Source organism: Protopterus annectens, chromosome 9.part0 (assembly GCF_019279795.1).
Source record: "Protopterus annectens isolate FY-2018-M chromosome 9.part0, PAN1.0, whole genome shotgun sequence".
In the NCBI taxonomy this organism is placed as follows: domain Eukaryota; kingdom Metazoa; phylum Chordata; order Ceratodontiformes; family Protopteridae; genus Protopterus; species Protopterus annectens.
In genome coordinates this window covers 1946069565-1946088870 of record NC_056743.1, presented here as the reverse complement: position 1 = coordinate 1946088870, position 19306 = coordinate 1946069565, and the positions used below count along the sequence as shown (strand labels likewise).

Below are 19306 nucleotides of genomic sequence, written 5' to 3'. Positions count from 1 at the left end.
GCCATCACTTCAAGAAGAGTGTCTGAATTGCAGGTCTTTATGGCCATGGAACCCTTCATTATCTTCCATGCGGACAGGGTTTCTCTGAGGACTAACCCATCATTTATGCCCAAGGTGGTATCTAGTGTGGCTTTAAACCAATCCATTCTTTGCCAACTTTTTTCTATAATCCTCAGAATAAGGGGGGAATGGATCCTGCACTCCCTGGACTTGCACAGGAAGCTTAGGTTCTGTCTGGACAGGACTAAGCCTTTCAGAAAATCTGAACAGCTTCTAGTCAGCTTTGCTGCAGGGGCAGAGAGGGCAAGACCATTTCATAGCAAACCATTTCTAAATGAATAGCACACTGCATCCATTTCTGCTACAAACACCATGGCAAAACCTAACCAACAGGGGATCAGAACACATTCCACTAGGGCTACATCAACCTCTACAGCATTTCTCTGGGGAGTCCCAACCAGGGACATCCTGGAAGCTGCATCCTGGAGCGCTGTTCACACTTTCACCAAGCATTACCACTTTCCTATCTTTTCTAAATCCAGAGCTGGATTTGCCACAGCAGTCTTTACACGGCCTGCTTGCTTAACTACCTCCACCCATCCTCAGCATTTCTACCTATCTTTTTTTTTTGTTTGGCATGTCTTACATCATTGGTATTTGCTTTTTGCTGTGGGTGTTCCAAACCATGCAGTTGTTTCCTGTTTTGGGGGCTCCTGACATCTGGGGAAAGAAACTGATGTAATGGCGTCTGCTGCATGTTTTATACCCCTGACAAACTGACGTCGTGGAAGAAGCAACATCATCTGCAGAAATCCCAAGACTCTGGTATTCAGGCCGACTGAGGGCTGCCTGCAAGCAGATAACCCAAATGTGATGACTACAACTGTGAATACACCCTAACATCTACATTTATGGTAAGTGTACCCAACTGAAGTCTGTGTGTGGGGAAGTCACTTTTATGGCCCCATGGTTTATGGTTCCTGTGTGTGAGGTCCCACGCACCATACAGCAGCCAGACTAAGCTTTTGTATTAGCCGGACGTTTGGTACAGTAGGAGTACTGCAACATGGAAGGAGGACATCTATGGCAAGATTTTACACAATTATTCTTTACCAGTATATAACAGAAAAATATGGGTGTTGCATACTGTTGCCACTGTCCACAGATGATGTGTCTTGTATGTGTCAGTGCATTTGTTTTTAGACTCACTTTATTCCTTTTCTTGTATGAGGTCCACCATATGCAGCGTATCACTAAAGTTGCAAGCCCTTCTCTTGATGTGGTTTTGTTCAGTCTTGAGACTGCAAAGCATTTTTTTCAAGTGATGCCAGTGCTTCATAGAGCAGATTTGAACCAAGTACTGACAACAGTCCCTGCCAACTTTGGGATCTGTTAGTGTGCATTATTTGTTGCAGATATACCTCCAATTTGAGAATTGAAGCTTTAGAATTGTGCCAGACTGAGAGAATGAAATCCAAGTAACCCACTTCAAAAAGCTTAGAATATAAACTCTGCGTCTCTGGAGAAGTTTGATATTTACAGTTTCACGATATCTGGAAATCTTTTTCAGAGGGAGTCAACTTATTTTTGCATTCAGCTATGCTGTGCTTGTCCTAGATTGTTTCAGTTGACAAGTCCTGGAATTGAGGGGGTTGGTTTAGTATAACTTCTGTATCCCACTCTCCTGTATTATTGGAAGTACTTGGAGGTCGATATTGGGTACAGAAGTTTTCTAATCTTTGTTTTACTGTATGGACCTTGATGTAGAATTGAGAACCATTGCTGACGTGGTCGTGCTGCAGTAGCATTGTCGCCTCACAGTATGACATCCTGTTCGATTCTCAGCCAAAGCGTCTTGTGTGTGGAGACATAAGTGAATGGGCGTACCTTCATTGAAGGTTGTGCGTCAGAGCTGCCAACTCTGTACGTAAAAATCTACTGCCAATCATTAGCGGACCGGAGTTCCGTTGTGGCGACCCCTAACCGGGAAAAGCCGAAAGATACAACATTTTGCATTACCTGGTAAATTTAAAAAAAAAAAAGTGAAAAAGGCTGGCTGAACCTCACTCCATTAAATTGATTTTCAGTTTGAATTATACTTTAATGCAGATGCATAGTAATTGTGGCTTGTTGCTATTGGTTTGTAATTTCACATCTGTTTTGAGATTGCAATTGCTTATTTTCCTCTAGGAGTACATACAGAAATTAATGCCACCTTTGATCCAGAAGTGGAATGAACTGAAAGATGAAGACAAAGATCTTTTTCCACTGCTGGAGGTAAGTGCTTGGATATGGCCATTTGTAAACATTATCTGAAACTTTGGTTACTATGAAAAAGCAAATGTAAAGATTTTTCAAGCTGAACACCCCTTTTTGATGAGCTTTTGAGTTATCAGGGCTTTTCACAACCAAAAGTATTGCAGAGGGGTGACATTTTCTCCTGATTTGTGAATAAATCTTTTTAACTGTGGGTTGTGGCTGAGACTTCAGTGTGTGAGTAGTGTGCAGATTGTCAGGATGTAATCAGTAAGCTTGACTTGTTTACCCTGGTAGTGCACTGATCTCAGTGGACCATTTGCAGGTGCAGTCCTGGTGATGGTGAATAGGGTATGCTAAAAAAGTATCTCCAGTTCAATTCTCATTTACTGGACCCTTGTTCAGTACATGCTTCCCGTCATGAAATGCTGGTTTAAAGCATTTTTTTATTCAGTTCATTTTTTAGTAGGGAGTAGGTTGTTTTAAACATTGTGCATATATAGAGGTGGATAAATGTGGCTTCTGTTTAACATGTATAGCGATGCATGTGCGTGTCGTACAGTGTAGCATTTCAGACTGTTCACCACATGCCATAACTAGGTGGTTAGTGTTTGCCTTTGTGTGGGTGATTGTATGCAGTCAGTGAATTTTTCAGAGTTTTTGTCTGCTTCTCTTCTTGAAGGTAGTCCATTTAGTCCACCCAAATTCTGCTTATTCCATTTCTGTGTTACTCTCCGTGGTGCGACTGGCATTTACCGGCCGATTGGCTCATGTTCACAGCTTTTCTTCAATTTAGTTTATGGGTGTTGAGCAGCATCCTTTGTAACAGGCTGCTGGCTCACTTGTTGAGACAATACAGCTCATTCTGTTTTATTTACTGATTATTTCATTTTGCGAGCAAGCTTGTGCACTCCCATAAGGTAAGTACATATTGTTTAATTTGCCAGTTTACAAAAGGTGCAGTCTTTGGAAGTCTCCTGTATAGACAAATGCATCTTCTGTTCCCATATGTACACCTTTTCGTATAAGAAAGGGCCTTGTATGGCTTTGAGTGCAGACCACAAGTGCAAGTTCAACTTTGTCTCTGAAGTGCGGCCTACGCTGACTCTTTCCGAAAAGAAGTACTTAAGCGCAAACAGTGCAGTTGTGACTTAACTCAGTAGAGCACATGTCTTTTCTGTTCATGTTTGTATTTCCACAAACTGAAATACAACCCAAATGGTGCTCACTGAGTACCCAACACAACAAAATGACAACTGGGAATCCGTTAAACTGCTAGAGCAGTTACCCAAATGTTAGTCTGAGTAGACAGTTGCATTGCAGTGGCTTTATTTGTGCAGGAGTGTTGTGCATGTTAGTACAGGTTTTCACCCCCCACCAATGGTTTGCAACCATTCAGTTAGTATATTCAAATTCAGATGGTGTGTTGCCTACCATGTGTGGTGGTGGTTGGGGGCTTACCTGGTATATAATAATCCTGCTTTAAGCTCCATTTTCGGAAAACTTATTTAAGGTAAAATAGATGGTGATCCAGTCTCCTAACTCTTCCTCAGTGTTTCACGTTTGTGTACAGTAAAAGCATAGCCAAATTTGTCATCTGAGCTTGTGGATACCATTGGCTAGCTGCAGTACCATTTTTTTATGGGAACTTTCATGTGACAGAAGTACATGTGGTAGGACTTGGTCAATTTTCCAATACTTGCTGGACTCTAGGCTAGCAGGACTTTGATAGCTTGGTACCTAAAACATTCCTAGGCTAAGGAAGCTTGTGTGGACATTTCATTTACTAGTCTTTGTGTCTTGGTTTGCTGCTGCTCCCAGAATTGGCACAGAGTTAGAGTACACTGTAGGACAACTGCATCCCAATCTTCCCTTACATATCTGGTTGTGTGATTGAGGCCATAACAGTGTAGGAACACAGTTTCTCTGCATACTAAACATGCAGGCTTTGGAAACTAGCCCTAGAATTCAGTGCGCTCCTGAATGTAAACTTAGACCCCTAAGCACATTGTCTCAGATTAACATTTGTGCCCAATTAAGCCAGGGAGGCTGACATCCTCATTGTCAAGACTTCCTGCCGTAGCTTGAAATACTTTTTGATGTGGTAAACCTTAATTTTATCCTTGACATATAGGTTTGGTTCCGATATCAGAACAGAGTCTTAAAACAGCTCGTGCAGGCCAAAAATTCGGCTTCATCCTTACCTAAAATTCCTCTGACTCAGTTCCCTCAGACCTTGTTTACTGCTTTTCCTGACACGTCTGCCTCAGCTGTTGAGCGAAGTCTTAGTTTTTAGGTATAAAATCTCATCATACTTTTTCCTTATTTGTCATAGTACTCTGGTGTGTTTTTACTATTCTTTGACCCTGTGCAGTTTTGTGTATTCTTACTATCATTACTTATGTTCATGTTTCACTGCTGCAGTATTCACATTTGGGTTATCTGCTTGCAGGGTAGCCCTCAGCCGGCCTGCATACCAGAGTCTTCGGATTTCTGTGTCTGATGTCTCGCTTCTTCCATAACGTCAGGTCGTCAGGGGAATAAAACATGCAGCTGACACCATTACATCAGTCTTTCTTGCCGTGTGGTGCCCGAAGCAGTTCACAGGTGCTGGTCGGCTGACTCCTGAAATTTTCGTTTTCGAGTTTCAGACCTGAAGTCTTCAGAAAGATAAGTACTCTGTTGGGGATCCTTTTTTCTTGTCCTAACCGATGTCAGTAAAAATTAACAATTGTCTTGCCTCTGGAAAGCCAATACCTCAGAGATTTTCATTCTTACTGCGTCACCTGTTTAGGCCCAGACCACGATGTACCTCACTGTTTTGTGCCATGTTCAACGCCCGAACTATTCGTTGTCAGGCTATTTTTGTAGCTAAATACTTCCGTTCTCTTTCTCCATACTCCGAAATGGCTTTGTTAAGCCATCAGACTACCAATCTCCCAAAAAAAGTAAGGATAAAGATAGACCGCATAGGTCCAAAACTGCTGACGAAGCTTCTGTTAAGCTAGTCGCCAGTCCGCCGGTACTCAGTGAGGCGCTTTCGCAGCCCCTGATGCACGCTGCTACAGATTCACAGGCCTCTACTGAGACCCATTCGGAGTCTGGTATGCAGCGAGATGCTTCAACTATAGAACCTGCGGAGGTCTCTACCTTGGATGGGTCTGGTGCCACTGTGCAGGCACTGGCTTCTGATGGTGTATTCAGGCCCATCAACCTTCATATTAAACCAATGACTTTGCTTAAAGCTAGAAATACCGGATTCCTCATGCCTAAAGCTCACACTACGCCTAGAAAACAGACTACCAAGCCGCATACTCAGGCTCATTTGCCTCAAAAACAAATGATTAGAATGGTTGAAAACCTTATTACCTTAAAACCCCAAATTCAACAGTAGGACTAGTAGATGCAAGTTTATTTTTCATGTTAAGCGCTTTCATCAAAGTAAAATTGACTTCCTCAGAACAATATACAAGCAGTCATGTGGATTTAAATAAATTGCATACACTCAGGATAGGTGAGAAATCCCCCCAGTCAAACAAAAGATCTCTTGAATAAATTAATACCTTAAAGGCATACACTATAAACACTAAAAATACAATAAAATACATTTCTGTAAAGAAATTATACAAAATTAAACCCTTTCCGCTCTTTTTCTTTTAAAGCAGGCAAGATAGATATAAAATCATTTAATCCTGGACACAGATTAGCTGCCAAACGAAGCTGCCACATCAGTTACCTCTTGTTTAAACAAACCTTATTACCTTAATTAGGGGAAGCCAGCCTTCCCTCTCGAGGCCTAGAACTGATTTTCTTTGATTCTTCTGATTAGGCATCTGATATATCTGCTCCTTCTGACTATCAGGATTTACCCTTACCTACTTATGAGGATTCTGATGCAGAGGATTCCATTCCCTCTGCTTTCCCTCCAGAAGAATTTTCTTTTGGTGAAACCTTGCATATCCTTATGGAGCATTTCCGCTGGGAAAGCCAGGACTTTTCTGAGTTGAAAAAGAGACTTAGGAAATTTTTACTCCTGCCTCAACTATCCTCCTGTTCTGGAGATTGTAGATGATTTCTTGGAATCCAGCCTTAACCCAGACACTTAACATCCAGCTCCCAGGAAACTTGACAGGTACTACAGAGTACCTGACTCTCTCAAATTCGTCTTCTAGAATCCTACTGCAGATCCAGAGACAATTTCCCAAGGACCAAAAGGCATTAAGGCTACTACTTCCAGAAATCCTACCCCTTCTAATTGGGACTCTAGAGCGTTGGACAGATGGGGTAAGAAACTATACACTTCTGATACTTTGGCCATTATGGCTTTAAATTGCCAGTTTCATATGTTGAAGTATCAACAGCATATTATGGGACTGCTTAAACAGAAAATGATTATTCTGGACTCTGCTGAACACAATGATTTGCAGGAGTTAATGCATTCTGCTGAGCAAATTGGTAAACATACTTTGCAATGTGGTTTTGATGCTTTAGAAGCATATTGCAGGGCTGCTGTCACTGGGTATGTACTTAGAAGGCATTCTTAGCTTAAGGAACAAAATTTGCTAGATCATGTCAAAGCTAAATTACTGGATGCACCCTTAAACCAGGACCACCTTTTTGGTAACAAAGCAGAAGTCCTCAAAAGGATGGAGGACAAAGCTAAATCTATGCAAACTGTTAAAAATTTCTTACAAGTACAGCCTCCTAGATTCAGTAGGCATTGGCCTTCAAAGAACTGGTCTTTTCCAGGCCTTCAATCCAAACCCAGGAGCAGTAGTCCACCAAGACTTCAGTCTCCGGTTATGCACAGATCTAAGCAGTGTGTGGGGGGGGGCTCCCACTCCCAAAGCAGGGAGCTAGTAAGCCACCCCCCTATGAAAAATGGCACAATGACTTATCCTTAATTCTTCCAAGCCCTACTCAACTACTTGCTCCCTTAGGAGGAAAGCTCGCCCTGCATGCAAAAACTGGGAACTCATTACCCAGATCAAATGGGTTTTAAACATAGTTTCCCTAAGGTACACATTCCACTTCCTAAGGTACACATTCCACTTCCACTCACTATGAACCTCAAGTGGATGGCCACATCTCCCCCAAATCAGTGGGTGGAGGCCTAAAAACAAGTGCTCTGTCTCTGTAGTATCAGGGCTATTCAACCTGTCCCAGCAGAACTAAGGGGACAAGGTTTTTATTCAAGACCGTTCCTGGTTCCTAGAAAAGAAAACTCCTGGACCTGTCCATTCTTAACACCTTTCTGGTGGTTCCAAAATTCAAAATGCTAACAGCTTCTTCCTATGCTAGCCAAGGATGATTGGCTGGCAACCCTAGACTTGAAAGAAGCTTACCTGCACATCCCAATAAGGGAATCCTGCAGACAATACCTACGTTTCAGGGCAGGCTCCATGCACTCTGTTCTCTGCATTTCCCTATGGCTTATCTACTGCGCCCAGGGTATTCACAAAGTGCCTAGCTCCAGCCATTGCATTTTACAGGCAGAGAAATATTCAGATTTACTCATACTCTGACGATTGCCTGATTCAGGCAGAAAGTCAGGACTTGCTATTACAACACCTGGCATTTGTAAAGAGACTTCTAACCTCATTGGGGTACACCATCGAGAAGTCGTCACACCTAGTACCTTGGCAACAGATTGTATTCCTGGGAGTAAGCTTGAATACAGCTTCCCAGGTGGCATTCCTCACTCCAAAGAAGCAAGTGTATTTGACAACCTACTGGCCACAAAAACCCAGCTATCTGCATAGAAAATCCTGCAAGCCCTGGGGTTCATGGCCTCTTGCATTCTGTTAATTCCATATGCAAGACTGCATATGAGGAAACTTCAGTGGTATCTAAAAATGTCTATGATGTCAACTTTCTCAGGACCTGGAAGCAAGGATTCCTATCATTCCTTGTCTAAGGGCGAAGTGCCTTTGGTGAGCAGAGGCCTGCTACCACAACAAGGGACCCCCTTTCACTCTACACCCTGCCGCCCAAACCCTAACAGACTCATCCGACTATGCATGGGAGGCTCACATGGCAGGGCAGTGCGTTCAGGGCAAATGGAACCCAAAACAGATGCACCTGCATATCAATTTGAGAAATGTTAGCTGTATAGAACACTCTGACAGCCTTCAAAGACCTTATTCTTCCAGGACAGCTATTGGTAAAGACAGACAACACCACAGTTATGTGGTACATAAGCAGGGGGGATCCCATTCCTACCTACTCTGCAGACTAGCCATGGCCCTGTGGAACACAGCCTTGAACTACCAGGTGAACCTGCAAGCTCAATTCCTGCCAGGCAAACAAAATTCATTAGCAGATGAGTTGAGCAGAAATCTCAGATCCACACGAATGGAAACTGGAACCTAAAATATTCAAGCTCTTGATCAGATATGGGATACCAGAGGTAGACCTGTTTGCCTCCCCTCAGAGCTACTAATTGATCAAATTCTACACCAGAACTCCCCACAGTCAAGCTTGGAAAGTGGATGCCCTGTCGTTTACCTGGGAAAGCTTCTCAATTTACACCTCCCCCCTCTGCCTCACCTCTCAAAGGTTCTACTAAAGATCAAACAGGACAAGACAAGGGCAATACAGATTGCCTCAGACTGGCCACACCAGCACTGGTATCCCCTTTTGTGCAGTCTGACAGTGCTACAGCCATGGCACCTGCCTCAGATCCCCTTCCCTGCTGTCCCAGCGAGCGGGCCAGATTCTGCACACTCAACTTCAAACCCTGAACCGTGCAGCCTTTTTAATTCCCTGAGATCACCCCTAGCAGCCCTCATTAAGCAGGTGCTGGATGTCATTCTTTAGGCAAGGAGGCTTAGTACCAGAAAATCCTATTCAAAAAAGTGGAAAAGATGCTGTTCCTGGAGCTAGGTTTAGGGGAGGGGAACAACAGTGCCCAGCTTACCCCATATTCTAGATTTAACAGAAATGCTCCACAAGGGCCTGTCTTTCTTTTCAGTTAAGATTCATGCCTCTGCCATTTCAGCACATAATACGGAGCCACCCCTCTTCTCTCATCCCCTGCTAAAACAATTCCTTAGAGGGGTCAAAACTGTAATGCCCCCCAGGAGAGATTCCACTCATGCCTGGGACCTTAACTTTGTATTGGAACCCCCCCCCCCCCCGAACCAGCTGCTTCAGCAGAGTTAAAATTACTTTCTTGGAAAACAGCCTTACTTCTAGCCATCACTTCAGCAAGAAGAGTGTCTGTATTGCAGGCCCTCATGGCAGTGGAACCCTTCATTATCTTCCATGCAGACAGGGTTTCCTTCAGGACTAATCCATCCTTTAGGCCCAAGGTGGTGTCTAGTGTGGCTCTAAACCAGTCCATTAATTTGCCTTTTTTCCCCTAATCCTCAAAATAAGGGGGAAAGGATACTGCATTCTCTGGACGTGCACAGACTGCTTAGATTCAATTTGGGCAGAAATAAGCCTCTCAGAAAATCTGACCAGCTGCTACTTAGATGTTCTTCATCTCACATTGCTGCAGTCCTTACATATGGGTAGTCCGCTGTCCTCGGTCGGCACGAATACCAAAGTATTAGGCTGACGTCGGTCAAGGCGCTTGACTGACATCAGGACGTCAGGGTACAAATGCGCATGACCGACGTCATATCCTCAGTCTTTTTTGCCGCATGGTCCGATGCAGAAGCAGCGTTGCAAGTGCCGTTCGGCGTTCTGAAATTTTTCGAGTTCGGAGTTTCAGACCGAATCAAAGTTGGCTAAGTACCCCGTTGGGGAATATTTTGGTTTTTTCTTGCCTCAGTGTTTTACCGGATGTCAGAAAAAGTGAATAACTGTATTTCTTGTGGGAAACAGATACCGCATAGGGATTATCATTCTTTGTGTATTCCTTGTTTGGGTCCTGAGCACGACGTTGTTGGGTGTCGCTTTTGTGCTAGGTTCAATAAGCGCACTATTAAGCGAAGGTTGCATTGTGCTAGGCTGGTCTTCGGGAAGCGGTGCAATTATAATATGCCGTCGGATTCTCCGGCGCCCGCTTCTTCGAAGAAGCGCAAAGACAAAGCAGTTAAACCCAGGCAAGAAGAGTAGTCCGTTCCGGACGCCGGTTCTTTAGAGGCGTCAGTGGAACCGATGGTTCCGACAGAGGCTTCTCTGGAGTCCCAGGGGGAGACTTTGATTTTGCAGGATGTGGCCTCTCAGGAGGCAGGTCAGGCTGAAGGGGCTTCTCAGGTTACTGTACTCCCCTCCCTTCCTAGGGTGGTTAGGCCCTCTCCTTCTGTTTCCAAGGCTTCTCCCAGAGGCAGGCCAGGTTTAGCTTCTGTTGGTGTCACTCCTAGTTCAGCAGGGTCTGTACCCAAGAAGCACATGCTTAAAATGGCAGAAGATGTGATCACTCTGATTAGAGGTTCTTTGCCCCCTCCTGATAAGAGGCCTAGGGTGGAGCCAGAGTTGGGGAGTTTTGAGCAGGCTTCGGATGTTTCAGAGTCTTCGGCTGAAGACTTGCAGGAGTACTCTCCTTATTCTGATTCTGATGCAGATGATTCGACTCCTTCTGCTTCTCCTCCAGAGGATTTTTCTTTTTCAGAGACTTTTCATTCCATGAGGGAGCATTTTAAGTGGGAAGGTCAGGACTTCTCTGATTCCAGGAAAAGGCTTAGGGAATTTTTGCTTTACCCCAGCATAGGCCCTTGGCTATACCCCCTGTTCTGGATGTTGTGGAAGATGTGTTTGCAGAGGCTTCACTTAATCCTGATTCTCTGCCTCCTGCTCCTGTTAAACCGGATAGGTATTACAGGGTGCCTGAGGCTCATAAATATCTTTATAAGAGTCCTAGGGCGGACCCAGAAACTGTTAGTCAGGGACCTAAGGGTGTCAAGGCCTCTGTTGTAAAAAATCCGGTTCCTCCAGATAAGGAGGCCAGAGCTTTGGATAGATGGGGAAAGAAAGTCTACATCTTCTACCTTAGCTATGAGGGCTTTGAATTGCCAGTTTCATATGTTGAAATATCAAAACTATCTTCTTTCTCAATTGAAGTCGAAGGTGGATACTCTGGCGGAAGGCATTGAGTGTAAAGAATTACAAGATTTGGTGCATGTCTCTGAACAGGTGGGTAAGCATTCTTTACAATGTGGTTTTGATGCTGTACAGGCCTCGTCTAGGGTGGCTGCCACTGGTTCAGTTCTTCGCAGGCACGCCTGGCTGAGGGATCAGAATTTATCTGACCATGTTAAGACAAGGATTTTGGATGCTCCTTTACAGTCTGATGTGTTTGGTTCACCTGTGGAGTCGGTCTTGAAGAAAATGGAAGACAAGGCTAAGTCTATGCAGGCTGTTAAAGATTTTTTGCAAGTTCAGCCTCCAAAGTTTAGTAGGAATTGGCCTGCTAAGGGGTGGACGTATCCTTCTTATGATTCTCAGTCTAGGGGTAGATCTAGATGTGGTAGGGGCAGAGCTCAGAGTTCTTTCAGACCTAGAACAGGGAGTTCACCTGCACAATCTTCGGGTGAGGGCAGGGGCCAGTCCTTTCGTAAACAGGCCCAATGACCTACCTTTTCAGCTGCCAGATCCTTCTTGCCTGGCAGCACCTTTGGGAGGAAGGTTGGCACTCTTCAAGGAAAATTGGAATTTGATTACCCAAGACAAATGGGTATTGGATATCATGCACCAGGGTTACAAGTTTTATTTCCATACCTTGCCTCCATTCAAAGGCATGCCGGACGTTCCTCCTCAGCAAAGACTAGAGGCTCACAAACAAATTTCTCTGCTACTTCAAATAAGGGCCATACAACCGGTCCCTCTGCCAGAAGTGGGCCTAGGATTTTATTCTCGCCTGTTCCTAGTACCAAAGAAAGGGAACACGTGGAGACCAATTTTGGACTTATCTATCCTCAACACATATCTGGACATTCCCAAGTTCAAAATGTTGACGTTACAACAGCTTTTACCTCTGCTGGGCAAAGATCACTGGATGGTGACTCTGGATCTCAAGGAGGCTTACCTTCATGTTCCTATCAGGCTCAGTTGCAGGAAGTATCTGCGTTTTCGGGCTGGGACTTCTCATTATCAGTTCTCTGCATTGCCCTTTGGCTTATCTACTGCGCCCAGGGTGTTCACGAAGTGCTGGCTCCAGTGATAGCTTTCCTCAGGCTAAGAGGAATACAAATCTATCCTTATTTGGACGATTGCCTGATTCTGGCCCAAGGAAAGGACGAACTTCATCATTTACAGTATGTGATAGCAGTGTTAAGATGCCTGGGGTATTCTGTGAACGAAATAAAGTCCAGTCTAGTACCCTCTCAGGACATGTGCTTTCTGGGTGTGAGACTGAATACAGCATCCCAGATGGCCTTTTTGACCCCGGACAAACAAAAGAATCTTTCTCTTTACTTCCATCAATTGTCTCGTCAGTCCAGGCTGACTGCAAGGACAGTCCTTCAAGCCTTGGGGTTCATGGCATCTTGTATTCTGGTACTTCCCAATGCCAAACTGCATATGAGGAAGCTACAATGGTATCTCAAAAATGTATGGACACAGCACTGCCAAGATATGGACACTGTCATTCAGATAATACCTTGCATTCAAAAGGAATTTTTGTGGTGGGCTCAGGAATGTCACCTAAACAAGGGACTCTGACCCGGCCAGAGGCGAGTCAGATTCTAACGACAGATGCCTCAGACAAAGCTTGGGGAGCTCATCTGAATGGAAAATGGGTACAAGACACATGGCCTGCCAGACTTCAACATCTACATATCAACTTGAAGGAGATGTTAGCAGTCCAATTTGCATTAATAGCTTTCAAGGATTTACTTCTTGCAGGGCAGGTGTTGGTTCTAACAGACAACACAACTGTCATGTGGTACATCAACAAGCAAGGGGGAACGCATTCTTATCCTCTATGCAGACAAGCAATGATTTTGTGGGAGACTGCTCTCAGTTTACAGCTAAATCTTCAGGCAAGGTTTCTGCCAGGAGCACAGAACTCCTTAGCAGATGTGTTGAGCAGACAAATTATGGATCCCCACGAGTGGAAATTGGATCCTCAAGTATTTCAGAAATTGACAGTGTTATGGGGAACTCCAGACATAGATCTGTTCGCTTCTCCACTAAACTACCAGCTGCCAAAGTTTTGCACAAAAAGGTTTCATCCCACAGCCTGGAAAGTGGATGCTCTCTCATTCAATTGGAGCAATCTTCATGTGTATGCCTTTCCACCTCTGCCTCTCCTCCCAAAGGTACTCCTGAAGGTCAGACAGGACAAGCCAAACATGATTTTAATAGCTCCAGATTGGCCTCGACAGCACTGGTACCCATTACTGAGAAGTCTGGTACGGGAGCCTCCATGGCCTTTGCCTTCGATTCCTCACCTGCTGTCTCAGGAGAACAGTCATTTACTCAATGTCAAACTTCACTCTCTACATCTAACAGCTTGGCATATTCTGTTTTAAACCCTGGAGGGTCTCAGCTTCCACAACCAGTTTTGAATGTTATTTTGGAGGCCAGAAGGCCTAGTACAAGGAAAGTGTACGCAGATAAATGGAGGAGATTTTTATTTTGGAGTACAGCAAAGGACTTTGATGTTTCTAAGCCTAATTTAAGTGTGGCTCTTCAATACCTTACTGAGTTACTGGACAAAGGTTTGTCCTTCTCCTCTATTAAGGTTTATGCTGCAGCAATTTCTGCTCACTATGACTGTGACCCACCATTGTTTTCTCATCCTTTGTTTAAGCAATTCCTTAGAGGGGCAAAGAATATAAGACCCCCAATGAGAGCTCCTACTCCTGCTTGGGATCTCAATTTTGTGTTGGAGAAACTCACTCTACAACCTTTTGAGCCTGCAGCTACTGCCGAGTTGAAATATTTATCATGGAAGACTGCTTTTTTGTTGGCCATTACCTCTGCAGAAGGGTTTCTGAATTACAGGCCCTTATGGCGGTTGAGCCTTTCTTAATTTTCCATAAGGATAGGGTATCTTTATGTACTAATCCTTCCTTTATGCCTAAAGTGGTTTCTAGTGTGGCTTTAAACCAAGCTATTCATTTGCCTACTTTTTATGCAAACCCCAAAATAAAGGGGAAAAGATTTTACACACTTTGGATATACACAGGCAGTTGCGATATTATTTGAGCAGAACTAAAGGGTTCAGGCAGTCTCAGCAGTTATTTGTTTCATTTGCTTTGGGTTCTCAGGGCAAACCTGTTTCAAAACAAACTATTTCTAAGTGGATTGGTTTTGTATTGCTTTCTGTTATTCCCATCATGGTAAGGAGATTCCAGCTGGGATTAGGCCTCATTCCACTAGGGCTACTGCCACTTCTACAGCTTTGTTAAAGGGGTGGCTACTAAAGATATTTTGGAGGCAGCCACTTGGAGTTCAGTGCATACTTTCTCTAAGCATTACCACCTTCCACTTTACTCTAAATCTAGGGCTGGTTTTGCCACTGCAATTTTACAGGGCATTTTGGCAGCTCCTAATGCTTTATAGTTTTGCCATCCTCCCTTACCTCTGCTTTGGGATTCTACCCATATGTAAGGACTGCAGCAATGTGAGATGAAGAACATAGTACAGTTTTGTACCTACCATAAATGTAGATGTTCAAGATCCACATTGCTGCAGTCCAATTTACCCTCCCTCCTTCCCTCTGTAGTTAGAGGCGGTTGTGTGGTTTGAGTTGTGAATATTGTAAATATTGTAAATATGATTAGTGCAGGGGTGGTTGGTTGTTTTTTGCTGTCTTTTGGTTTTGGCCTTTCTTTTTAGGGCCTTCTGACATCTGGGGCAAGAAAAGACTGAGGATATGACGTCGGTCATGCGCATTTGTACCCTGACGTCCTGATGTCAGTCTTAAGCGCCTTGACCGACGTCAGCCTAATACTTTGGTATTCGGGCCGACCGAGGACAGCGGACTACCCATATGTAAGGACTGCAGCAATGTGGATCTTCGAACATCTACATTTATGGTAGGTACAAAACTGTACTTTTTGTTGCAGGGGAAGAGAGGAAGGCCATTTCAAAGCAAACCATTTTCAAATGAATAGCTAGTTGCATCCATTTCTGCTACAAGCACCAGGGAAAACCTACCCCACAGGGAATAAGATCATTCCACCAGGGCTGTCTCTGCATCTACAGCATTTCTCAGAGGAGTCCCTACCAGGGACATCTTGGATGCTGCTACCTGGAGCTCTGTATGTACTTTTACCAAGCATTACCACCTGCCTATCTTTTCTAAATCCAGAGCTGGATTTGTCACAGCAGTCTTACAAGGACTGATTGCTATCCCCAATGCTCTTTAACTTCCTCCACCCTTCCTTAGCTTTGGGAATCAACCCAAATGTGAAGACTGCAACAGTGAAACACTAAGAACATAGTACAGTTGTGTACACTTACCATAAATGCAGATGTTAGTGTATTCACTGTTGCAGTCTTGATTACCCTCCATCCAGCCCCCTGACTTTTCTTGGCTCTGTCTTTCCTTCTTATTTGTATTATATTATTGGATGTGTATTTGCTTTTTGCTGGTGGTGTTCATACCATGTAATTGCTTTTTATTGTGAGGGCACCCGACATCTGGGGCAAGAAAAACTGATGTAATGGTGTCTGCTGCATGTTTTTTTTACCCCTGACGACCTGACTTCATGGAAGAAGCGACAGCATCCGACACTCTGGTATTCAGGCCGGCCGAGAGCTACCTGCAGGCAGATGACCTAAATGTGATGACTGCAACAGTGAATACACTCTCTAACATCTACAGTTAGTGTACACAACTGTACTTCAGGCCCAAGGTTCGAACCACACCTAAGAAACAGGCTACCCACCCAGATGCCTGCTACCTTAACCTTGCCTTAGTCTCAAATGATTAAAATGGTGGAAGACCTCATCATTGCTGATCAGCGGAACCTAAGCTACCCCCTCAAAAAGGAAGAGATCTTTCCGCAGTAGTTTTGTCTGAGCAAGAGGTCAGATGAATCTGATGCATTTGACTATGAAGACATGCAACCCCTCTCCCTTATGAGGTTTCTGATGCAGAGGACTCCATTCGGCCTCTCCCCCAGAGGATTTTCCTTTGGAGAAACCCTGCATACTTTAAGGTAGCATTTCCAATGAATGTGTCAGGACTGCCCTCAGTCTGAAAAGCGACTGAGAATTCCTGGTCCTTCTGCAACACAGACCCTTGGCCATCCCCCTAGTCCTGGATGTTGTGGATGATGTTTTCCTTGAATCCAGCTTGACTCATAATGCCCTACCTCTTTCTCCCAGAAAACCACACGGGTACTAGAGAGTCCCTGACTCGCACAAATACCTTTTCAAAAATCCTACAGCTGACCCTGAAGTCACTTTTCAAGGGCCAAAAGAAATTTAAGCAACCTGTGCTAAGAATCCCACCCCCTCATACAGGGATTCCCGAGCATGGGGTAAAAAACTATACACCTTAGCTACTCTTGCTATTGGGGCACTAATTTCTGTTCCATATACTTAGTCAGTCACGTACTTTGGAACTCCTTAAACAAAAAAGTATTTTCCTGCTTGGGCAGAATCTACAGATTTACAAGACTTTTAATGCATTCTGCAAGTCAAGTAACTATACACACTTTGCACTGTGGTTTTGATGCCCTCGAACCTCTTTGCAGGCCAGCAGTCATTGGATTGGTCATTGGAAGACATGTATGGCTTAAGGAACAACCCTTGCCAGACCATGTCAAATCTAAATTGTTGAATGCCTGCTTTCACAAATAACTTATTTGGCACTAATAAAACTACAAAAACCATGGCCTCAAGCTAAATGCCAAAAAGTGTATAGTCATCCCCTTTGGCAAAAACAAAGTGCCCACAAATTACCACATAGGTGGTGATCCATTAAGTACAGAAGAAGTAATTGGGGACCTGTGACCCAAGTTGATAGCAATCTCTCATTTGACAACCACGTGACCAAAGTGGTTAGAAAAACATTTTATATAGCCCACCTAATCATGAAGGGATTCACATCTAGATCAGGGGGACGTCATCGTGCCTCTTTACTCATCCCTCATCAGGCCCATAATTGAGTACAATGCCCCTTTTGGGATGTACCTTACCAGACACCTGCAGCAACTGGAAAGACCCCAAAAGTACCTCACCAAGAGGATCAAAGGGCTCAAACAGATGCCATATGCTGCCCGGTTAAAGAAACTCCAGCTCTACTCAGTGGCATACCGCCTGTTCAGAGGCGATTTGTGCCTGACGTATAAAGCCATGTCCAACCCGGAATTAATGGACATGCTGCACCTCAGAAAATCCAAATCCCATCGAGCTATGCGCTCGAGAGACTTTAACCTCAGCACTGAAATAAATAGGACATGCTGGAGGGACAGATTCATAACACAGAGGCTCCCTTCACTCTGGAATAAAATCCCAGTCCAGGTTAGGCAGAGTCCCTCATTGACTCTCTTCAGGAGGAATCTTGAGTGGATGGGAGATCGTAGGTTTACCCCGGGTATCACTTCTGTGTCAGTTAGACAGAGGCACAGTATACTAACCTCGAAAAAGGGCATAGCAAAATAAATTTAAAATGGGTGGCGAAAGCCAAACACATTCTGGCTAGGCTTATAAATGCCCTAGGGCAGATAGCCTAGTATGAACCTATGAACCTATGAAAACTACTATCACTATAAAAGGCTCACTTACTGTATCCAAACTAAAAATTCCAGCAACAAACTAATCGGAAGACACAGAGACAAGGTAGTTATAAATATTAAAGTATAGTTTTAGTATGGATTATTTATGTATGTTTTTAAATTAAATTTATATGTCTTTTATATGTGTTGTGTCTTTAAATTTGTGGTTTTAAATTTGAAATTGTATCGTGTGACATTTGATGTATAAATAGGGGTGTGTTAGTGCTTTTGTAATACACCTGATGATGCCTGTTTGGTGAAAGCGTTTGTGTTTGTTGCACTGCAGTAAAAGTTTTGAACTGGTTATATCTCTGTGTCTTCCTATTTGTTTATTTGGCACGAAGACATAAGGTCTTAAAAATGGATGAAAAATCAAAATCTATGCAAACAGATTTCTTGCAGGACCAGCCCTCTAGGTTCAACCGGCGTTGTCCCTCCAAGCACTGGTCCTTTCCTGCTCCGAGTAAACAGGCCCAGCCTCGGGCCTGTGGAAGCAGACCCCCTCTCCCCTAGACAGCAGCCTCAGGGAATGCATAAATCCAAGCAGTGAATTACCTCTACTTCAAAACCATGGAGTTCTAAGCCACCCCCTTATGGTAAGAACTCATAATTACTTACCACCTCCTGACCTCCCATGTGCCCACCTTCACTTACCCCTAGGAGGAACTCTCTCCTTTCACTCAAGCATGTGGGCCACCATTACCAAGGACCAGTGGGTTCTGAACATTGTGTCTGAGGGATACAAATTCTCCTTCCACACCCTTCCAACCACAAAAGGGTTCCCAGATCTACCACCAAATCAGTGGGCAGAGGCTCAAAAGCAAATCCATTTCCTGCTCTCTTTGAGGACAGTACGGCATGTTCCTGCAGAACAGATAGGTCAAGGCTTCTACTCCAGACTTTATCTGATGCCCATAAGAGGGCACCTGGTGCCCCATCATCGATCTATCCATTCTAAACACCTTCCTGGTGATCCAAAAATTCAAAATGCTCACCCTCCAGCAGCTGCTTTACCCATGCTCTCCAAGGATGCCTGGCTAACCACCCTAGATCTAAGAGGCCTACCTCCACATTCCCGTCAGGGAATCATGCAGAAAATATCTCTGGTTCAGGGCAGGATCTCAACTCTCTAGTTCTCTGATTTCCTTTGGGTTATCCACTGCTCCCAGAGTTTTCACAAAGTGTATGTCTCCGGCCATTGCCTTTTGCAGACAAAGAAATATTTAAATTTACCCATACTTAGACTGTCTTATTCAGGCAGACATCCAGGAAAAGCTGCTCAAGCACCTGGCTTTTGTAAAGAACCTGCTAACCTCCCTTGGGTACACAATTAATGAAAAGAAATAAAAACTGGTCCCCACCCAAAGGATAATCTTCCTGGGAGCAAGTCTTGACAGCATCGCAAATGGCATTCCTTACGCCAG

At 44.1% G+C, this 19306-nt stretch overlaps 1 protein-coding gene across 1 annotated transcript in view; it reads left to right on the top strand.

Annotated features, from left to right (window-relative positions):
• TNPO2 (transportin 2) overlaps positions 1-19306 on the top strand; it is a gene marked incomplete in the record, with an annotated part of 2382582 nt that overhangs the window by 1027805 nt on the left and 1335471 nt on the right. The window contains 1 exon segment of the mRNA XM_044084755.1: positions 2191-2277. Coding sequence (XP_043940690.1) covers positions 2191-2277 — 87 coding nt within the window.